The sequence below is a fragment of the Bubalus kerabau genome, chromosome 16 (assembly GCF_029407905.1).
Source record: "Bubalus kerabau isolate K-KA32 ecotype Philippines breed swamp buffalo chromosome 16, PCC_UOA_SB_1v2, whole genome shotgun sequence".
NCBI classification, from domain to species: Eukaryota; Metazoa; Chordata; class Mammalia; order Artiodactyla; family Bovidae; genus Bubalus; species Bubalus kerabau.
The window spans coordinates 5,861,417-5,882,870 of NC_073639.1; the positions used below are offsets into that span (position 1 = coordinate 5,861,417).

At 36.7% G+C, this 21,454-nt stretch overlaps 1 protein-coding gene across 1 annotated transcript in view; it reads left to right on the top strand.

Annotated features, from left to right (window-relative positions):
* Positions 1-21,454, top strand: part of TLL1 (tolloid like 1) — a 253,615-nt gene that overhangs the window by 170,929 nt on the left and 61,232 nt on the right. Inside the window, exons 10-12 of the mRNA XM_055550796.1 lie at positions 15,085-15,187; positions 18,943-19,059; positions 20,268-20,413. Of these exons, the coding sequence (XP_055406771.1) occupies positions 15,085-15,187; positions 18,943-19,059; positions 20,268-20,413 (366 nt within the window). The remainder of the gene's footprint in view (positions 1-15,084; positions 15,188-18,942; positions 19,060-20,267; positions 20,414-21,454) is intronic.

A 21,454-nucleotide genomic window follows, 5' to 3' on the forward strand; every position in this document is an offset into this window, starting at 1 on the left:
TAAATCCAGCTTGCACATCTATCTGGAAGTTTTTGCTTCACATACTTTTAAGCCTATCTTCAAGGATTTTGAGCATAACCTTCCTAGCATGTGAAATGAGTGCAGTTGTGTGGTAATTTGAACATTCTTTGGCATTGCCCTTCTTTGGGATTGAAATTTCCATAAATAATTTTAATATGGAATAAAATAATTTTAATATTTTTGAAAAAACAAACATTTTATACTGCATATTTTTTCTCAAGAAAGCATAAGTGATTTGCTTTTTATTTTGAAAAAGATGTCTTGAGTACATAATTGAAAATAAGAAAATGTAAAATATTTTGAGCTACTTACATCAACTAAATTTTTTACAAAACTGAAAACATACATATTAAAATCAAAATGAAGAATATTATAGAACAAATGGATGAGAGAACATTAATCCTACACATATATGAAGAGCTATTATAAATTAAGATTTATACTATATTAGACAATGACTAAGAATGTAGAATATTGATTGAAGTATCAGGGTAAATAGATATTTAATCAATGTATTAAACTGTTTACTGTCATTCTTTATCAAAGCAATGCTATTTGAGCCAAAAATGATATGCTGTATTTCATTTATCAAATTTTCAAAGAAGAGATAAAATTACAATATCAAGTGATTGTAAGAGTGCCCAACTCCTAGAACTAAACATTTAAATAACCTTTCTGAAGAACTTTAATAACCTGTATCACATTTTGCAAAACATGCCTACACTTTATCCTAGAAATTTATCCTACAACAATTATCTGATTATGTGCAGGTATAGCTACTTACAACAATGAAAGATTGAAAACAAAATAAAATTTGAAAGCAAAAGAGAGCAGTGATTGAGTTTCTAAGGACTAAATGCTCTATTTTACAAAAAAACATACATATTGACCAATGTCAATGTAAAAGTGAAATGTTTATTTGATAATTTCTTTATCAAATTATTTTATGAGGAAGGAATAATACGTGGTATAAATTAGAAGACTGTCACTAAATTTATCTCTCTGAATATGAGTAAGAGTTATTATTTTAAAATATTGTGACACCTTTATTACAAACATTATTTTTTTTAATTGACTTCATTTCCTTGAATTAAAGGGTTATGTTTTCAAATTATTGGTAAATTTAATAGCAGGTTAAAAATTATGGGCACGAAAAGATCTAATTTAAAAAAAATTTAAATTTATTTATTTTTTAAATGAAGAATAATCACTTTACAGAATTTTGTTGGTTTCTGCCAACATCAACATGAATCAGTCATAGGTATGCATATGTCCCTTCCCTCTTGAATCCCCCTCCCATCTCCCTTCCCATCCCACCCCTCTAGGTTGTTACAGAGCCTCAGTTTGAGTTCCCTGAGTCATAAAGCAAATTCCTTTTGGCTATCAATTTTGCATATGGTAATGTAAATTTCCATGTTACTGTCCTCATGCATCCCAGCCTCTCCTTTCTCCCCCTACCATGTCCATAAATCTATTCTCTATGTTTGTGTCTCCTTTGCTGCCCTGCAAATAATTTCATAGTACCATCTTTCTAGATTCTGTATATATGCATTAGTATATGATACTTGTTTTTCTTTCTTACTTACTTCACTCTGTATAATAGGCTCTAGGTTCATCCACCTCATTAGAACTGACCTAAATGCATTCCTTTTTTTGGCTGAGTAATATTCCATTGCATATATGTACCACAGCTTCTTTATCCATTCATGTCAGTGGACATCTAGATTGTTTCCATGCCCTAGCTATTGTGAATAGCACTGCAATGAACATTGGGATACATGCATCTTTTTCAATTTTGGTTTCCTTGGGGTGTATGTCTATTAGTGGGATTTCTGGATCATATGGTGGTTTTAGTCCTAGGTTTTTAAGAAATCACCATACTGTCTTCCATAGTAGCTGTATCAATTTACATTTCCACCAACAGTGCAGGAGGGTTTCCTTTTCTGAATACCCTCTCCAGCATTTAATGTTTGTAGATTTTTTGATGATGGTCATTCTGACAGGTGTGAGGCAATATCTGATTTTAGTTTTGATTTGATTAATAATGAGCAATGTTGAGCAACTTTTCATGTGTTTGTTAGCCATCTGTATATCTTCTTTGAAGAAATGTCTGTTTAGGTCTTTTTCACACTTTTTGATTGCGCTGTTTGTTTCTCAGGTAGTGACTTGTATGGGCTACTTGTGTATTTTTGAAATTAATCTTTTGTCAGTTGTTTGATTTGCAATAATTTTCTCCCAATCTGAGGCTTGTTTTTTCTCCCTTTTTTTTTTTTTTTTAAGTTTCCTTTGCTGTGCAAAAGCTTTTAAGTTTGCTTAGGTTTCATTTGTTTATTTTTGTTTTTATTTCAGTTACTCTAGGATGTGAGTCATAGAGGATCCTGTTGTGATTTATGTCATAGAGTGTTTGGCCTACATTTTCCTCTGAGTTTTATACTTTCTGATCTTTTACATCTTTAGCCCATTTTGAGTTTATCTTTGTGAATGGTGTTAGAAAATGCTCTAATTTCATTCTTTTACAGGTTGGTATCCAGTTTTTCCAGCACACCACTATTGCAGAGGCTATCTTTGCCCCATTGTATATTTTTGCTACCTTTTTCAAAAATAAGGTACCTATGCTGCTGCTGCTGCTGCTGCGTCACTTCAGTCGTGTCTGACTCCATGCGACCCCAAAGACGGCAGCCCACCAGGCTCCCCTGTCCCTGGGATTCTCCAGGCAAGAACACTGGAGTGGGTTGCCATTTCCTTCTCCAATGCATGAAAGTGAAAAGTGAAAATGAAGTTGCTCAGGCGTGTCCGACTCTTCATGACCCCAGGGATTGCAGTCTACCATGCTCCTCCTATAGGTGTGTGGGTTTATCTCTGGGCTTTCTATCTTGTTCACTGGTATATATTTCTGGAATTTTTTTTTGCCAGTACCATACTGTCTTGAAACCATAATCACAGAAAACTAGTCAATCTAATCACACTAGGATCACAGCCTTGTCTAACTCAATGAAACTAAGCCATGCCCTGTGGGGCCACTCAAAATGGGCAGGCATGGTGGAGAGGTCTGACGGAATGTGGTCCACTGGAGAAGGGAATGGCAAACCACTACAATATTCTTGCCTTGAGAACCCCATGAACAGTATGAAAAAGGAAAATGATAGGATACTGAAAGAGGAACTCCCCAGGTCGGTAGGTGCCCAATATGCTACTGGAGATCAGTGGAGAAATAACTCCAGAAAGAATGAAGGGATGGAGCCAAAGCAAAAACAATACCCAGTTCTGGATGTGACTGGTGATAGAAGCAAGATCCGATGCTGTAAAGAGCAATATTGCATACGAACCTTGAATGTTAGGTCCATGAATCAAGGCAAATTGGAAGTGGTGAAACAGGAGATGGCAAGAGTGAAGGTCAACATTCTAGGAATCAGTGAGCTAAAATGGGCTGGAACGGATGAATTTAACTTAGATGACCATTATATCTACTACTGCGAGCAGGAATCCCGTAGAAGAAAAGGAGTAGCCATCATGGTCAACAAAAGAGTCCGAAATGCAGTACTTGGATGCAATCTCAAAACCACAGAATGATCTCTGTTCGTTTCCAAGGCAAACAATTCAATATCACAGTAATCCAAGTCTATGCCCCAACCAGTAACACTGAAGAAGCCGAATGGTTCTATGAAGACCTACAAGACCTTTTAGAACTAACACCCAAAAAAGATGTCCTTTTCATTATAGGGGACTGGAATGAAAAAGTTGGAAGTCAGGAAACACCTGGAGTACCAGGCAAATTTGGCCTTTGAGTATGGAATGAAGCAGGGCAGAGGCTAATAGAGTTTTGCCAAGAGAACGCACTGCTCATAGCAAACACCCTCTTACAACAAGACAAGAGAAGACTCTACGCATGGACATCACCAGATGGTCAACACTGAAATCAGATTGATTATATTCTTTGTAGCCAAAGATGGATAAGCTCTATACAGTCAGCAAAAACAAGACTGGGAGCTGACTGTGGCTCAGATCATGAACTCCTTATTGCCAAATTCAGACTGAAATTGAAGTAGGGAAAACCACTACACCATTCAGGTATGCCCTAAATCAAATCCCTTATGATTATACAGTGGAAGTGAGAAATAGATTTAAGGGACTAGATCTGATAGAGTGCCTGATTAAGTATGGACGGAGGTTTGTGACATTGTACAGGGGACAGGGATCAAGACCATCCCCATGAAAAAGAAATTCAAAAAAGCAAAATGGCTGTCTGGGGAGGCCTTACAAATAGCTGTGAAAAGAAGAGAAGTGAAAAGCAAAAGAGAAAAGGAAAGGTATAAGCATCTGAATGCAGAGTTCCAAAGAATAGCAAGAAGAGATAAGAAAGCCTTCCTGAGCGATCAATACAAAGAAATAGAGGAAAACAACACAATGGGAAAGACTAGAGATCTCTTCAAGAAAATTAGAGATACCAAGGGAACATTTCATGCAAAGATGGGCTTGATAAAGGACAGAAATGGTATGGACCTAACAGAAGCAGAAGATGTTAAGAAGAGGTGGCAGGAATACACAGAAGAACTGTACAAAAAAGATCTTCACGACCAAGATAAAAACAACGGTGTGTTCACGCACCTAGAACCAGACATCCTGGAATGTGAAGTCAAGTGAGCCTTACAAAGCATCACTATGAACAAAGCTAGTGCAGGTGATGGAATTCCAGATGAGCTTTCAAATCCTGTAAGATGATGCTGTCAAAGTGCTGCAGTCAATATGCCAGCAAATTTGGAAAACTCAGCAGTGGCCACAGGACTGGAAAAGGTCAGTTTTCATTCCAATCCCAAAGAAAGCTAATGCCAAAGAATGCTTAAACTACTGCACAATTGCGCTCATCTCACATGCTAGTAAAATAATACTCAAAATTCTCCAAGTCAGGCTTCAGCAATACATGAACTGTGAACTTCCAGATGTTCAAGCTGGTTTTAGAAAAGGCAGAGGAACCAGAGATCAATTGCCAACATCTGCTGGATCATGGAAAAAGCAAGAGAGTTCCAAAAAAAAATCTATTTCTGCTTTATTGACTATGCCAAAGCCTTTGACTGTGTGGATCACAGTAAACTGTGGAAAATTCTGAAAGAGATGGGAATACCAGACCACCTGACCTGCCTCTTGAGAAACCTATATGCAGGTCAGGAAGCAACAGTTAGAAGTGAACATGGAACAACAGACTGGTTCAAAATAGGAAAAGGAGTACGTCAAGGCTGTATATTGCACCCTGCTTATTTAACTTATATGCAGTATACATCATGAGAAATGCTGGGCTGGAAGAAGCACAAGCTGGAATCAAGATTGTCGGGAGAAATATCAATAACCTCAGATATGCAGATGACACCACCCTTTTGGCAGAAAGTGAAGCGGAACTAAAAAGTCTCTTGATGAAAGTGAAAGAGTGAAAAAGTTGGCTTAATGCTCAACATTCAGAAAACGAAGATCATGGCATCTAGTCCCATCACTTCATGGGAAATAGATGGGGAAACAGTGGAAACAGTGTCAGACTTTATTTTTCTGGGCTCCAAAATCACTGCAGATGGTGACTTCAGCCATGAAATTAAAAGACGCTTACTCTTTGGAAGGAAAGTTATGACCAACCTAATAGCATATTGAAAAGACATTACTTTGCCAACAAAGGTCCGTCTAGTCAAGGCTATGGTTTTTCCTGTGGTCATGTATGGATGTGAGAGTTGGACTGTGAAGAAAGCTGAGCGCCGAAGAATTGATGCTTTTGAACTGTGGTGTTGGAGAAGACTCTTGAGAGTCCCTTAGACTGCAAGGAGATCCAACCAGTCCATTCTAAAGGAGATCTGTCCTGGGTGTTCTTTGGAAGGAATGATGCTAAAGCTGAAACTCCAATACTTTGTCCACCTCATGCGAAGAGTTGACTCATTGGAAAAGACTCTGATGCTGGGAGGGATTAGGGGCAGGAGGAAAGGGGATGACAGAGGATGAGATGGCTGGACAGCATCACCGACTTGATGGACGTGAGTTTGAGTGAACTCCGGGAGTTGGTGATGAACAGGGAGGCCTGTCGTGCTGCAATTCATGGGGTCACAAAGAGACTGAGCGACTGAACTGAATTGAACTGATACTGTCTTGATGCCTGTAGCTTTGTTGTATTGTCTGAAGTCAAGAAAGTTGATTCCTCCAGCTAAATTCTTTTTTCTCAAGATTGCTTTGACTTTCAGGGTCTTTTCTGTTTCTATATGAATTGTGAAATTATTTGTTCTAGTTCTGTGAAAATTGCCATTGGTAATTTGATAGGGATTGATTTGAATCTGTAGATTGCATTTGGTAGCATTTTCACAGTATTGATACTTCCAACCCATGAATATGGAATATCTCTCCATCTGTTTGTGTCATCTTTGATTTAGTTCATCAGTGTCTTATAGTTTTCGGTATACAGTTTAAAAATATCTAATTTTTAAATATATATATTAAAGACAAAATTATAGACGAGTATATGCTGACATAATGCTTATTTCTCCCTGTTGGTTTTATAGATAGGTTTTTATTTCTTCTTCCTTTCATTTCTGCAATAAATATATATTATTATATCCAAAATGTGAATAATGTACTTAATGCCACAAAACTGTATACCTAAATGAGTTAAAATGTTAAGTTTTATGTTTATTTTCCATAGTAAAAACTAATAAGATTGTTGATGTACATATATGTCTTGCTAAGACTGAGCCTCCTGAGGTAAGATGTGCATGTGTGTATACTCAGTCATGTCTAACTCTTTTGTGACCCCAGGCTCCTCTGTCCATGGAATTTCCCAGGCAAGAATACTGGAGTGGGTTGCCATTTCCTACTCCAGGGAATCTTTCTGACCCAGGGACCTAAGCACATCTCCTGTACTGGCAGGCAGATTCTTTACCACTAATGCCACCTGGATAGCCCCTGAGAAGTTCCTATCCAATCCCAGGCTGTCCTTGATGCTGTACAGGAAATACTGAAGGTAGACCAGAATGTGCCTCTGGGAACATAGTTATATTGAGCTGACAGAAGCACACAGCATCGATTCTTTCATCCCTTAGAAATAATTGACCTTTCAACAAGGGCATATTGCTTTTGTCTTAACTAGAGTTAATTTTTTTTTTCTTTCCCTGTATAGCCCATTTAAAAACTATCATTTGACTTCTCATTTTGCAGAACTCTCTCTTTACAGAATCTAATGATTTACACATATATGGTCAATTTACAATATAAAATTTATATTGCCAAAGGCTAATGCTTAAATTTAACAATTATTAGGTATAGAAAAAATCTTTGATCTTATTAAAATAAATGCATCTTCTGGCTTGTGAAAGAAATCTTTGCCATCAAGAATCTTATAAACATAGAGCAAGAAAAAGGCCTAGTAATTTAATAGGCAAACTAAAATCTAACTGAGGAAAGCAAGACTCAACTTTCATGGATTTGCAGGGATAGAACTGAGATCTTGTTGGGAGATCCAGACACAACTGAAGAGAGGATATTATTTAATTTAGAGTTTGAGAGATTTGAAGAGTTTCCAGAAATAGGAAAGTGGGAAGCAGAATCCCAAGTAGAATTAAGTATACCTTGAATAAAGGAATACTGAAATCAGGGTACTTTGTCAGGACCCAGTAGCAAGAGTCAGGGGTGAGTGGAATGAAGATTCTGAGACAGTGAAAGTGAGGTAGCAAAAGTAGATTATGACCTAGAATCTTTGAGCCCAGGCTTAGAAATTTGTAAGGCTGGATGCAAACGCCAACACCAGTACCATGATGGGAACTCAACTTTACCGGGATTAAAATGGTAATAGAGTACAGGATGAATTGCAAAAGAGCACAGCTGAAAAACAAAACATATCTTATGAAGCTATTGATTAATTCACAGAAGCATGGAGAGCACTGACAGTGATAAAGAAGTAGGAGAATATTTTCAAATGCATTGCAGAGTATCTTTAGAAATTGGCACTGATTAGATATGGGGCGGAGTGGGGATTAAGGAAAGGCAAGTATAATAAATGTTCTGATGAACAGCTGAAATCATAATGTCAAAATGTATATATATTATCATATACATTTAAGCAAAAAATTATTTTCATAGCCTAATCCAGTTCCTGGTTTTCACCTGTCATATAATGAATCCCTGATGGAATTAGCATCTGCCTGAGTTATACAACTAGTTTGTTGTAAAACAGGGGCTTAAACCAAGGCCTCAAATTCTCCTATCTATTCTTCTTTAGATTTTAGATTAAGAATCCCTTACTTTAACATGTAGAGTTTCCTGCAAAACTTTATAATTAATGTTTTTATGTCTTCCAGCATAATTGAATTAGATAAATTAGATTGTTTTCTTTTATTTCCTAACTGTTTCCTAATACTTTTATTGATTTAGTAAGTGTTTGGTTAAACTCCAGGAGTTGGTGATGGACAGGGAGGCCTGGCGTGCTACAGTCCATGGGGACTGCAGAGAGTTGGACACGACTGAGCGATTGAACTAACTGAACTGAACTGTTTAGGAGTTATATTGTGAGAGATGCTCAGATATGTGCCATGAAAATAATAATCTGTGAGAATCTTAACAACGTATTTAGATTACCTTAGTGGTTTTCTACACATTATTTAATTAAATTTTTCTGATTTAATTCTGCTGAGATCAGTCTTATATGATGATCTCCATTTTATAACAAGAATTCATTCAAAGTCAGAAAGCTTAAGTAAACTAGCAAAATGAGAACCTAGAATTTGAACCTCAGCTTTATGAATCCCAGTTGCAAAGAACTTCTAGTATAAAAATAAATGTAAATTTTCCCTTTAGTATGATACAGTTCAGCTCTGAACAAAACCTTAATTATTGCAGAATTTGGCTAATCTTTTAGAGAGTACATACAGTAAAAAATGATATTTTTGCTTTGTCAGCTATACAGTTTGTTGAAATACTTAATTCTACTATTATATAAAAGCAGTCATAAACAATGTGTACAACAAAATTTTTTTTACAAAAACTGGCTGCAAGCTGGATTTGGCCCATGGGTATCGTTTACTGCTTTTGCCCTTAGTCTCATATCTGAGTAGAAAACAGTTATCTCCCTAGAGAGTTTATTAGACTTGTCCAAGCTGTTTTTGGATGGAGCCCAGAAATCAATTTTATTTTACTGCTTTGATTCTAATGTTTCTTTATAAAGAACTATTTAATAATAATAGTCTAATTGACAAGATTTCTATAGTGCTGAAAATGGGGAGCATCGTCAGCACTATAAAGTATAAATCTTTTTTTGATGGGTCTTTTTATGCTGCTTATGGAGTTTGTTTAGGTGGTCAATAATATCCGAACTGTGCTGACAACGGTTCGCTGATTATGTCTTTATGTCTTTCTCTAGAGACTCCCAGACGTCTGGTCCCTTGACTGTCGATCTGCCTTTCTTCAAGACAGTTCACTCTCTAGGATTGTAAAACAAAGTCTTAATAAGCAAACTCCACAGCAGTTGAATCCATTTAACTTTGTAGAATACCAACTAAGACTCCAAATAGATCACAGGAAATCTTAGCATTGTCCCCTGTATTTCCCTCAATCCCCCTTCCAAGGGAACTATGATTAATTATAAATTACAAATGGTAACTAGATACATATAAAACATATATGTAATTGTGCTAGGTAGCTTTTATTTCATCATTGTTGGAAAAAAGATGCAACATATTTATATAAAATAGCACAATATAAAACACTCAAATATTTTTCAAGTGTTTTTGATTTGTAATTCAAGTATGGCTTCTGCTAGTAACTATAGTCAAAGGCCAGTGTTTTACTTCTGCATCAGAACCCTAAGATTTGACTTTAGAAAACTTGTCATTATTATATTTTCTGCTTCTAAAGGACTCTGTGTTTTACATCTAAGTAGGCCAGTTTTGTTCCTTCACAGTACTTGGAGTTTAAAATAGAAGACTAAAAACAAGATAGGAAACTGTTCTGTTTAGAGTTAGCCCCCCTTCCAACTGTGTGTGTGTGTGTGTGTGTGTGTGTGTGTGTGTTGCAGGCTTCAAAAATTAACTATCATAAGCAATCCAACCACATTGTTTCAATTTTGAGTAAATTCTGATCATACACATCTCTCCAATTTAGCTGAATTTTTCCTCACCAAGGAGGAAGCTGAAACTCTTTGCATGCCATTATAAAACTCTCCTTTATATCCCAGAGGGAAGCCACAAAAGAACCTTGAGATCTACCATTTGTATCTGTATTCTAGTTTTCCATCTCTACTATAATGAATAAGTTCTCATTAACTGTAGTTGAAACCTGCTCTTTGTTATAGGGAGAATACAAATGGAGAATGAAACTTCATATCAGAAAGTGGTATTATTCCACATTTGTAGCAAACTTAAATACAAAGTTAAGGGGGAAAACCATAAATTATTTTCCAGTTAAATCCTAAGAATAACCTAATGTTGAATTAGTATTCAGAGTTGGAAGAGCAGACATATTACAAACATATTTCAGGAAAATAGTTTAGAAAATATGCATTTAATAATCAAGTATTGAGGATTATTGAAAAAGAAAGTGAAAAAAAAGTCTTTTGTCCTTTGATATTTAGGAAATTCTTGTAAATATTCTTTTAGAATATTTAGAATAATAACATGAGAGAAAAAAAGGAAAAAGAAAAACTATAACTAAAATAGAAATAAATAAATGAAAAGTTTTATTAAAATAAACCAAATTATGCCATGCCTACTATATTATATTTAAAAAATATCATGTCTCTATTTTCACATCCTTTTTAGATTTTGCTACTTGGAATCAGGAAAGGACATGTTCAAAAAAACTGATAGATGTTGAATTTAATGGTAAAATGTTAATACCACTGTAAGGTACAATTGATTTTCATTATAGTTAGACAAATTCTTACTTTCTACCACTGTGAAATTATTTATTTGGCAATTAAAACCAACTGTGACATACAATTTCATCAATAATCATTGGGGTGCTAAGATATAAAATCTCTCTCTCTTTAGTTGCTAATTCATCTCCGACTCTTGCAACTCCATGGACTGTAGCCTGCTAGGCTCCTCTGTCCATGGGATTTCCAGGCAACAATACTGTAGTGGGTTATGTTTCCTTCTCCAAAGATATAAAATACCATAAAAATATTTATGTTTATGTTGTTTCTTCATTCTCAGTTCAGTTCACTTGTGCAGTCATGTCCGACTCTTTGTGACCCCATGGACTGCAGCACAAAAGGCTTTCCTGTCCATCACCTACTCCCAGAGTTTGCTCAAAATCATGTCCATCGAGTCGGTGATGCCATCCAACCTTCTAATCCTCTGTTGTCCCCTTCACCTCCTGCCTTCAATCTTTCCAAGCATCAGTTCAGTCAGTTCAGTTCAGTCAGCAGTATGCCAGGCCTCCCTGTCTATCACCAACTCCTGGAGCTTGCTCAAACTCATGTCCATCAAGTCAGTGATGCCATCCAATCTTCTCATCCTCTATTGTCACCTCCCCCTACTGCCTTCAGTCTTTCCCAGCATTAAAGTCTTTTCCAAAGAAACAGTTCTTCACATCAGGTGGCCAAACTCTGGGAATTTCAGCTTCAGCATCAGTCTTTCCAATGAATATTCAGGATTGGTTTCCTTTAGGATTGACTGGTATGATCTCCTTGCAGTCCAAGGGACTTTCAAGAGTCTTATCTAACACCACAGTTCAAAACCATCAATTATTTGGCACTCAGCTTTATTTATAGTCCAACTCTCACATCCCTACATAAGTACAGGAAAAACCATAGCTTTGACTAGACGGACCTTTGTCGGCAAAATAATGTCTCAGCTTTTTAATATGCTATCTAGGTTAGTCATAGATTTCCTTCCAAGGGCAAAGCATCTTTTCACTTCAGGGCTGCAGTCACCATCTGCAGTGATTTTGGAGCCCCAGAAAATAACGTCTGTCACTGTTTCCATTGTTTCCTCTTCTATTTGCCATGAAGTGATAGGACCAGATGCCATGATTTTAGTTTTCTGAATGTTGAGTTTTCAACCTACTTTCTCTCTCTCATCTTTCACTTTCATCAAGAGGCTCTTTAGTGCTTCTTCGCTTTCTGCCATAAGGGTGGTGTCATCTGCGTATCTGAGGTTATTGATATTTCTTCTGGCAATCTTGATTCCAGCTTGTGATTCATCCAGCCCAGCATTTCACATGATGTACTCTGCATAGAAGTTAAATAAACAGGGTGACAATTTACAGCCTTGACATACCCCTTCCCAATTTAGAACCAGTCTGTTGTTTCATGTCCAGTTCTAATTGTTGCTTCTTAACCTGAATACACATTTCTCAGGAGGTAGGTAAGGTGGTCTGGCATTCCCATCACTTTAAGAATTCTCCACAATTTGTTGTGATCCACACACTCAAAGGCTTTGGTGTAGTCGATAAAGCAGAAGTAGATGTTTTTCTAGAACTCTCTTGCTTTTTTGATGATCCAGCAGATGTTAGCAATTTGATTTCTGGTTCCTCTGCCTTTTCTAAATCCATCTTGAACATCTGGAAGTTCATGGTTCACATACTGTTGAAGCCTGGCTTGGAAAATTTTGAGCATTACTTGGCTAGCATGTGAGATGTGTGAAATTGTGCAGTAGTTTGAACATTTTTGGCATTGCCTTTCTTTGAGATTGGAATGAAAACTGACCTTTTCCAGTCCTGTGACCACTGCTGGGTTTTCCAAATTTACTGGCATATTGAATGCAGCACTTTCACAGCATCATCTTTTAGGATTTGAAAGCTCAACTGGAATTTCATCACCTCCACTAGCTTTGTTAGAAGTGATGTTTCATGAGGCCCACTTGACTTTGCATTTTAGCATGTCTGGCTCTAGGTGAGTGATCACACCATCATGATTATCTGGGTCATGAAGATCTTTTTTGTACAGTTCTTTTATGTATTCTTGCCACCTTTTCTTAATGTCTTCGGCTTTTGTTAGGTCCATACATTTTCTGTCCTTTATTGTGCCCATCTTGTAATGAAATATTTCTTTGGTATCTCTAATTATCTTGAAGATATCTCTAGTTTTTCCCATTTTATTGTTTTCCTCCATTTCTTTCAATTGATCAGTGAGGAAGGCTTTCTTATCTCTCCTTGCTCTTCTTTGGAATTCTGCATTCAAATGGGTATATCTTTCCTTTTCTCCTTTGCCTTTAGCTTCTTTTTTCTCAGCTATTTATAAGGCCTCCTCATGTAAGTAGTAAGGTTTTCCCTACTTTCTTCAATTTAATTACAAGACCAGGAGATGACTCTGGCTCAGATCATGAACTCCTTATTGCAAAATTCAGACTTAAATTGAAGAAAGTATGGGAAACCACTACGCCATTCAAGTATGACCTTAATCAAATCCCAGGATCAGGGTCTTTTTTAATGAGTGAGTCCTTCCAATGAATATTTAGAACTGATTTCCTTTAGGATTGAGTGGTTTGATCTCCTTGCAGTCCAAGGGACTCCCAAGAGTCTTCTCCAACACCACAGTTCAAAAGCATCAATTCTTTGGCTCTCAGCTTTCTTTATGGTCCAACTCTCACATTCATACATGACTACTAGAAAAACCATAGCTTTGACTAGATGGACCTTTGACAGCTAGTTAATGTCTGTTTTTTAATATGCTGTCTAGGTTTGTCATACCTTTTCTTCCAAGGAGCAAATGTCTTTCAATTTCATGGCTGCAATCACCATCTGCAGTGATTTTGGATGCCAAGAAAATAAAGTCTCTCATTGTTTCCATCTTCATTATAGGAAGAAGTAAATTAGTTGAGGATTGCTTGAAACAGTTTGTACTTACATTTCTGTTAAATAGTGTGAAGAAAGAAGTATATGCTTTCTGACACAAATATGGTAGTACTTTTGCAAATAGGAATTCAAGACTCATTATTTTTTTCATATGCTTAAGAGTCTTCCTATATTCAGATTTTGTATTGTCAGAAAAATATTCTGGTTATGCAGTTACAAACTATATTTTTATATTAGAAGTATTTCAAACATTCATAATTTTTTACTTTTAGCCAAAGTCCATTTTGATTTCTAGAGTAAAAAAATACATTCACTATACACCCTAAGCATCTTAGATATTATTAGCAGAATAGAGTTAGAATGAGTTTTTCAATGTAAAGAGTATTGTTCAAGTGAATTTTACCTCATCAGATATATGCATTTCTTATGTAATTTTTTGGAGAAGGAAATGGCAACCCACTCCAGTGTTCTTGCCTGGAGAATCCCAGGGACAGTGGAGCCTGGTGGGCTGCCGTCTGTGGGGTCGCACAGAGTCGGACATGACTGAAGCGACTTAGTAGTAGTAGTATGTCATTTTTCCTCTACTTTTTGGTATAATCAACTGAAAAAATGTTAATTATCTGAAAAGTAAAGTTTTTTGATAAAGCAGTAAGGAAACTGTCTTTCCTTGACTTATCCTTGAATTATCTTGAAAAGTAGCATTTCAAATCAAAGTACAAAATAAAAGGTCATGTACAAGATCTTCTAACTTAAAAGATCTTTGAATATATATTCTTGAATTTAGAGAAGCATAGTGACATCTGTCTTCGATTATAGTTATATGGAGAAATTTTAATTCTAAAGCTGTATTTAAAACATTTCAAGTACACAATGATATTATATTCCTGGAATATGGCTCGTGGTGGTTATTTTAACATAATTATAGATGTCTGAAATAAATTATTAAAACACAGTCATAACAAAATCAGAACTTTTCATAGTTGTCATGTTTATCTAAGAAAATTCAGAATAAAATGTTTAAATAAAGATTTCTCATCTCACAATTGTTCAATTAACTTTATAGAAGTTTGGTTTAATTGCTGAAATGTATAGTTTATTTGTTGGCATTGGGCTTCTAAATTGTTAGACATTAAGTTGGGAAAATGGATTTTTTTTTTTAGGTTTTATTAAAGAAAAAATATTGGATACTAATACAGGAAGAAAAAAAAGAAGAATTTGCTATTAGTCTGTGTGCATAGTAGATCTGGGTTCCTAGCCATATGAAATTATAATCCTTTTTAATCTGTGTATTCTTTTTTTTCCATTTTGCAGATTGTTTTAAATTTTACTACAATGGACCTATACAAAAGTAGTTTGTGCTGGTATGATTATATTGAAGTAAGAGATGGGTACTGGAGGAAGTCACCTCTCCTTGGTAAGAGATTTTTTTTTTCTTATTTTGCTTTTTACATGTCTATATATATAGTCTGTCTTATCCAGAGACAGTTCTTTCAGGAGTCATCTTAGGGTTTAAGGTACATGAGACCAATATTTTAATTTTTATTATACTTTTTTCAACCATAGCAAAAATGCTTACAGATAGACAACAGATTAATTTAAACCAGCTTCAACTACGAGATGTTGCTTGGATCTGAACATGATGATTTAGAATAGCTTATAGTAGAGATTCATCACGTATTCTATATTTTTAATTTTAAAATCAGAGTTTTAATGGGTAAACCAGATAAATTGTGTATTTGTGTGTATATGTGTATATGTTTTGTTTTTCTTTCTTTGCTAAGGCAGTAGAGCATGAGGTGTTAGGTACACATTCAACTGCTGGCTTTCTGCACCAAAAATATTGGTTCTTCCTGTAGACATCACAGTTTTGCCTCTCAGGGTTTTGTGGCTTAGAAGGTGTGTATGTAGTTTGTGTCATAAATTGTAGCTCAAATTTGGTGCACATCAAAGTATCCTACCAACCTTTAACCACAGACCACACATTAACTTACATGAGGCACTTTCTGTTGCCCTCTGTTTCAGCTAAAGGTGAGAGCTGCTGTGAGCATGTGAGTATCTACTCTATTGATTTTTTTTTTTTGAAATTGTAACTTTCTCTTCTATTTTTAGAAGTAGCTTTGCTCAGTTGTTTTTGAGTGCCTACAGATCTTTTCTTCTTAACATCTAAAACCTGCTGAATTGACATATTTGTATTAAAAGTGATAGCAGCCTTAGTAAATCCAAGACATCTGTAGAAATGCTTAAAAATAAGTAAACATAAAGATTTGAACTAATTCTTTGTCAGGTTGAGGAAAACCTTGTCTTGAGCATTTAGCTTCTTAGCCTTGTAGTAGTTGTTGTTGTTTGGTTAAAAAGTCCTCTCTGACTCCATGATCCCACTGCCAGGCTCCTCTGTCCATGGGACTTCCAGGGCAAGAATACTGGAGCGGGTTGCCATTTCCTTCTGCAAGAGACCTTCCCCATCCAGGGATCGAACTCGTGTCACCTACACGGGCAACTGTGGATTCTTTACCACAGGGCCACCTGGGAAGCCCCAGTTTCTTAGCCTAGATGAAGCTGTTTATAATATATTGATATGTATGTGTGATCCTAATAAAACATTTCATTAAATTCATATTTAAAAATCAAATCTAAAGCTGAAATACTGAGAACACTTTTTTACAGCAACATCAGCATTACATACTGCAGGGTGTAATAGCCTAACACACTGGTTCAGTCTGATCACAGTGCTCATATGGAACGCTTTCCCCATTATTTCCTCTGAGACCTTGCTCCTCAGAGCGTAGCCACCACACTGGCAGACCAGAGTCACTTGGGTGTTAGAAATGTAGAAATGCAGGTTCCACGCCACACTTCTGAAACAGACTGCATTTTAACAGCTGCTGCTGCTGCTAAGTCACTTCAGTCATGTCCGACTCTGTGTGACCCCACAGACGGCAGCCCACCAGGCTCCCCCGTCCCTGGGATTCTCCAGGCAAGAACACTGGAGTGGGTTGCCATTTCCTTCTCCAATGCATGAAAGTGAAAAGTGAAAGTGAAGTCGCTCAGTTGTGTCTGACCCTCAGCGACCCCATGGACTGCAGCCTACCAGGCTCCTCTATCCATGGGATTTTCCAGGCAGGAGTACTGGAGTGCGGTGCCATTGTCTTCTCTGGCATTTTAACAGACACCCTGGCAATTCATATGAATTACAGTTTTTTTCTTTTAGTCAGGTTTTTGTCTTCCAGTTTCCTTTTATTCAGAATTGAAATAAAATTGAAGTACAGTTGATTTACAGTATTGTATTAGTTTCAGGTGTATAGCAAAGTGATTCATATATATATAAATATACACACACACACACACACTAAGTTGCTTGACTGACTCTTTGTGACCCCATGGACTGCACCAGGCTTCTCTGTCCATTGGTTTCTCCGATGGCAAGAATACTGGAGTGGGTTGCCATTTCCTCCTCCAGCGGATCTTCCCAACCCAGGGATCAAACCCGCATCTCCTGCAGTTCCTGTATTGGAGGCAGACTCTTTACCACTGAGCCACCAGGGAAGCCCATATATATATATGTATGCTCACTCATTCAGTTGTGTTCAACTCTTTGAGCCCCCATGGACTGTAGCTTGTTAGGCTCCTCTGTCACTGGAATTTTCTGGAGCAGGTTGCCATTTCCTATTCCAGGGGATCTTCCCAACCAAGGGTTCGAACCTGCATCTCTTACATCTCCTGCATGGTAGGCAGATTCTTTACCACTAGCACCACCTGCAAAGCCCATATCTGGCTATCTATCTATCTACACACACACATATATTATTTTTACAGATTATGTTCCATTATGGGTTGTTGCAAAATATTGAATATAGTTCCCTGTTTTATACAGTAAATCTTTGTTGTTTATCTATTTTATATTATAATAGTGTGTATCTGTTAGCCTCATGGGCTTCCCCAGTGGCTCAGTGGAAAAGAATCTGCCTTCAATGTAGGAGACACGGGTTCGATCCCTGGATGGGAAAGATACTCTGGAGGAGGGCATGGCAACCCACTCCAGTATTCTCGCCTGGAGAATTTCCATGGTCAGAGGAACCTGGCAGGCTACAGTCCATAAGGTCACAAGGAGTCGGACACAACTGAAGCAATTTAGCCTGCATCCATATCTGTTAATCTCATACTCCTAATTTATCCTTCTCCCCCTCCCTTTCCTACACATTGCAGTATAAGAGACATTACTCTCTTTTACATGGCCCTAAGTTTTTAATACATGCCCCTAACACCATTTAGGAAGACATTTTTTTTTTCTTTTTTGCCTGCTAGCTGTTAGTATAAATGTGTTTTGACTTTTTTCATATACTAAAACTATGTATGAAATCATTAACAAGGATACACAAAAATAAATGACAATATATTATTATTTGTAGAATTATTTCATGTGTATTATCATATTTAACTTTTTACCATCAATATGAAACCTTTGAGCACAATAGCAAACATACAGTAAGCAATGAATATTTGTAGAGGGTTGAGGGAGGGAAGAAGGAATGACAGTTATTATTATATTCATTCAGTATTATACTTGCCTTTGGGTACACAATCAGAAAAATATCAGAACTCATACTAAGTCTTCTGATACTGTTTGCCATTCTGCCTACTACACTATGTGTTATAGCTTTATAGACGGGATGGAATGTATGTAGTAATTAAGATCCTTAGGCAGCCTGAAGGTTTCCATGACAAATGGCCACTGAACTTGGCTAAACAAAGAACTACACTTGAGCTGTCACTTCCCAACTAATGACCAGACTGACATTTGAAGTATTTTTTCAGGATCACTTGAGGTCTTTTCTCTTCTCTGTGGAATAATATTCCCTACCCTCATGTATCATGTACAAATAGATGTTTTGAGCTACCTGTTTCCTAATTCCACAGATAGTGGTAGTGGTATCAATCATTTAATCTAAGGGTGATATGTTCTGATATTCTATAAATAAATAAGAAGAAATAGTTTTACTTATACACCTTTATTAAGCAAATATTAAGGATTCATAGCTATGGCTCTAGTTACTAGGCATGGTGATAGGAACCAAATCTGGTTTTATGTATGTAATTTGTAGGTAGTATGAAAACCAGTTAGAATATAAAGTCATATTTAGAAGTCTCTCTTTATTCTTTTATTTCTTTTAGGTAGATTCTGTGGGGACAAATTGCCTGAAGTTCTTACCTCTACTGAAAGCAGAATGTGGATTGAGTTTCGCAGCAGCAGCAATTGGGTGGGAAAGGGCTTTGCAGCAGTCTATGAAGGCAAGTCACTTTGTGCTTAGAGATGGCTTTTCCTTAGACCTTTTAACAGAAATGTACTTTCAATTTCATTTGAATAGTATTGTAATTTTATTTTAATTATGAAACTTTCTAAACTGCATCATGATGTCCATGGGATGATTTTAATAAAACTACTCATTAAGTTTAATTGCAAAAATAACCTGTTTTCTGGTACCAGTAATGTGGTAATATATAAATGTTCTCATCAGGGATGTATGGGGAAAAAATAACTCATTAGAGATGTGTGGAAAACAACAATAACATCTAATAGCACAGGATTCTTAAACTTTGATTGTTTTTTCATAATAATATTAAATTTTATGAAGAAATTACCACTTCTTTTTGTACTGAGTTTGTGTGTATTTTATGCCTATACTGCAGAAATGTCCTGTTAAAGGAAACTGCATAGAAAATAATTGTGCACAGTTCTGGAGATTGCTTTGTCTAAACGAGAGAGTCAGAACTCAAGAAGAATTTACCAGATGCTTTGTTCTATAAGGTCTCTAAAAGAGTAAACTGGCATTGTGCTTCCTGGCTTTAAAAACAGTTCCCTTCTTGTCAGACCATGGGTGGAGAGGACCCTTTTTGCTCCTGCCTCTGACAGCACAGAAATTAGGCAGTTTACAAGAGAGACAGTTGGTGCTTCTCTTAGACTTTTAAGAGAACAGGAGCATTTGTTTCAGAGATTAGCTGTGTGGTCCTGAAGAGTTGGCTTGGTGGAGCCACAGATGTTGCACAGGAGGCCTGCTCACAGCAGGGGCCCAGGGAGTGCTGTGGAGCTTCTCTCCTGATGAGCTCTTCCACTGACTGAGGTCAAAAAACCGAAAGAAGCCATTCAGGGAACCACAGAGCAAACGCATAGAATAAATTTTGAAATCTCAAAAAGTTTTTAAAGTCTAACAAAGAGGCTTGTTTTTGTAAAGGTGTGAATTAACAGTGGTTAAAAAGTCTTATTTTCCTTTGCTGACTGTTATCTAATATTTATAGCTAAGTGGCTAGTTTTGTTTTGTTTTGTTTTTTAATCAACGAAATACTTGGTTGATAAAAGTATTGGTGACCAGCCAACCTTGATTTTTATAACCTGGTCTTTATACGTTCAGCTACAGGCACTGAACTAAAATGCTATCTTAGAAGAAAATGGAAATGAAATGGCATGTCTAGGTTTATTTATTTATTTTTGCTTTTCTCAGCTATCTGTGGAGGTGAGATACATAAAAATGAAGGACAGATTCAGTCTCCTAATTATCCTGATGACTACAGGCCAATGAAGGAATGTGTGTGGAAAATAGCAGTGTCAGAAGACTGCTACGTCGGCCTGATCTTTCAGGCCTTTGAGGTAAAGTCCTTCAGGCAGCCTTTGTGGGGCATGTCCTCCATAAATGACAGTGCATTTAAGGAAGCAAGAACTATGGAATCAGTGAAGAAGCGAAAGATTGCCTATAAAATGTAACATCAAGAGCGAGAGAGCTTGTTTTTTTTTCCTTTGTTCCTCTCATTGCAGACATTTTCAAGAAGATTAAAGTGAGCTTACATTATCTGTGCTTTTGAATTAAAATGTTTGAAGTACTGACAATACTTTCTTTTGAAAAATGGCCAGGCTTGTTTCACAAGAACGCTTGAAGAGTCCATTAAAAAAAAAAAAAAAAACAACTTTTATTTCTCCTCTAAACTAGGAGGCTAAAGGTAGCTCATCTTTTTTTGTTGTCTTTAGGGGGAAAATCCATTTTTCACCTTTTTTATTATTATGCAGAAAATTGTTTATATCAAAAACAGGGATTTAAATATTCTTAGTAGATTTTTACTTCATCAAAAATATTTATTGGGGAAGAAATCAGCACCAAAATTGCATTATTAGATGAGGACAGAATAAACCAAAGGCCAATCAGAATCCTGGAGCAAAATCTGCATCCAAACTACTATGCTAGCTAATGAGTCATTTTTGTGTGACGGGGATAACTAAGAGGTGAGAAGCCAAGAGACATGAGAATTTGTTCGGAACTCCTGAGTATGCTTAAATTATAGAATCAGGCTAGAAATTGAGAGCCCAAAGCAGAGTAGAAGTGATGAGGTGTTGGCAATAGATCCAGGAAGAGATCAAGATGCCATTATCGGAGATTATTTCTTACTGATTAGAGGTACTACTGGAGAAGACAATGGCACCCCACTCCAGTACTCTTGCCTGGAAAATCCCATGGATGGAGGAGCCTGGTAGGCTGCAGTCCAAGGGGGTCACTGAAAGTCAGATAGGACTGAGCGACTTCACTTTCACTTTTCACTTTCATGCATTGGAGAAGGAAATGGCAACCCACTCCAGTGTTCTTGCCTGGAGAATCCCAGGGACGGGGGAGCCTGGTGAGCTGCCGTTTATGGGGTCGCA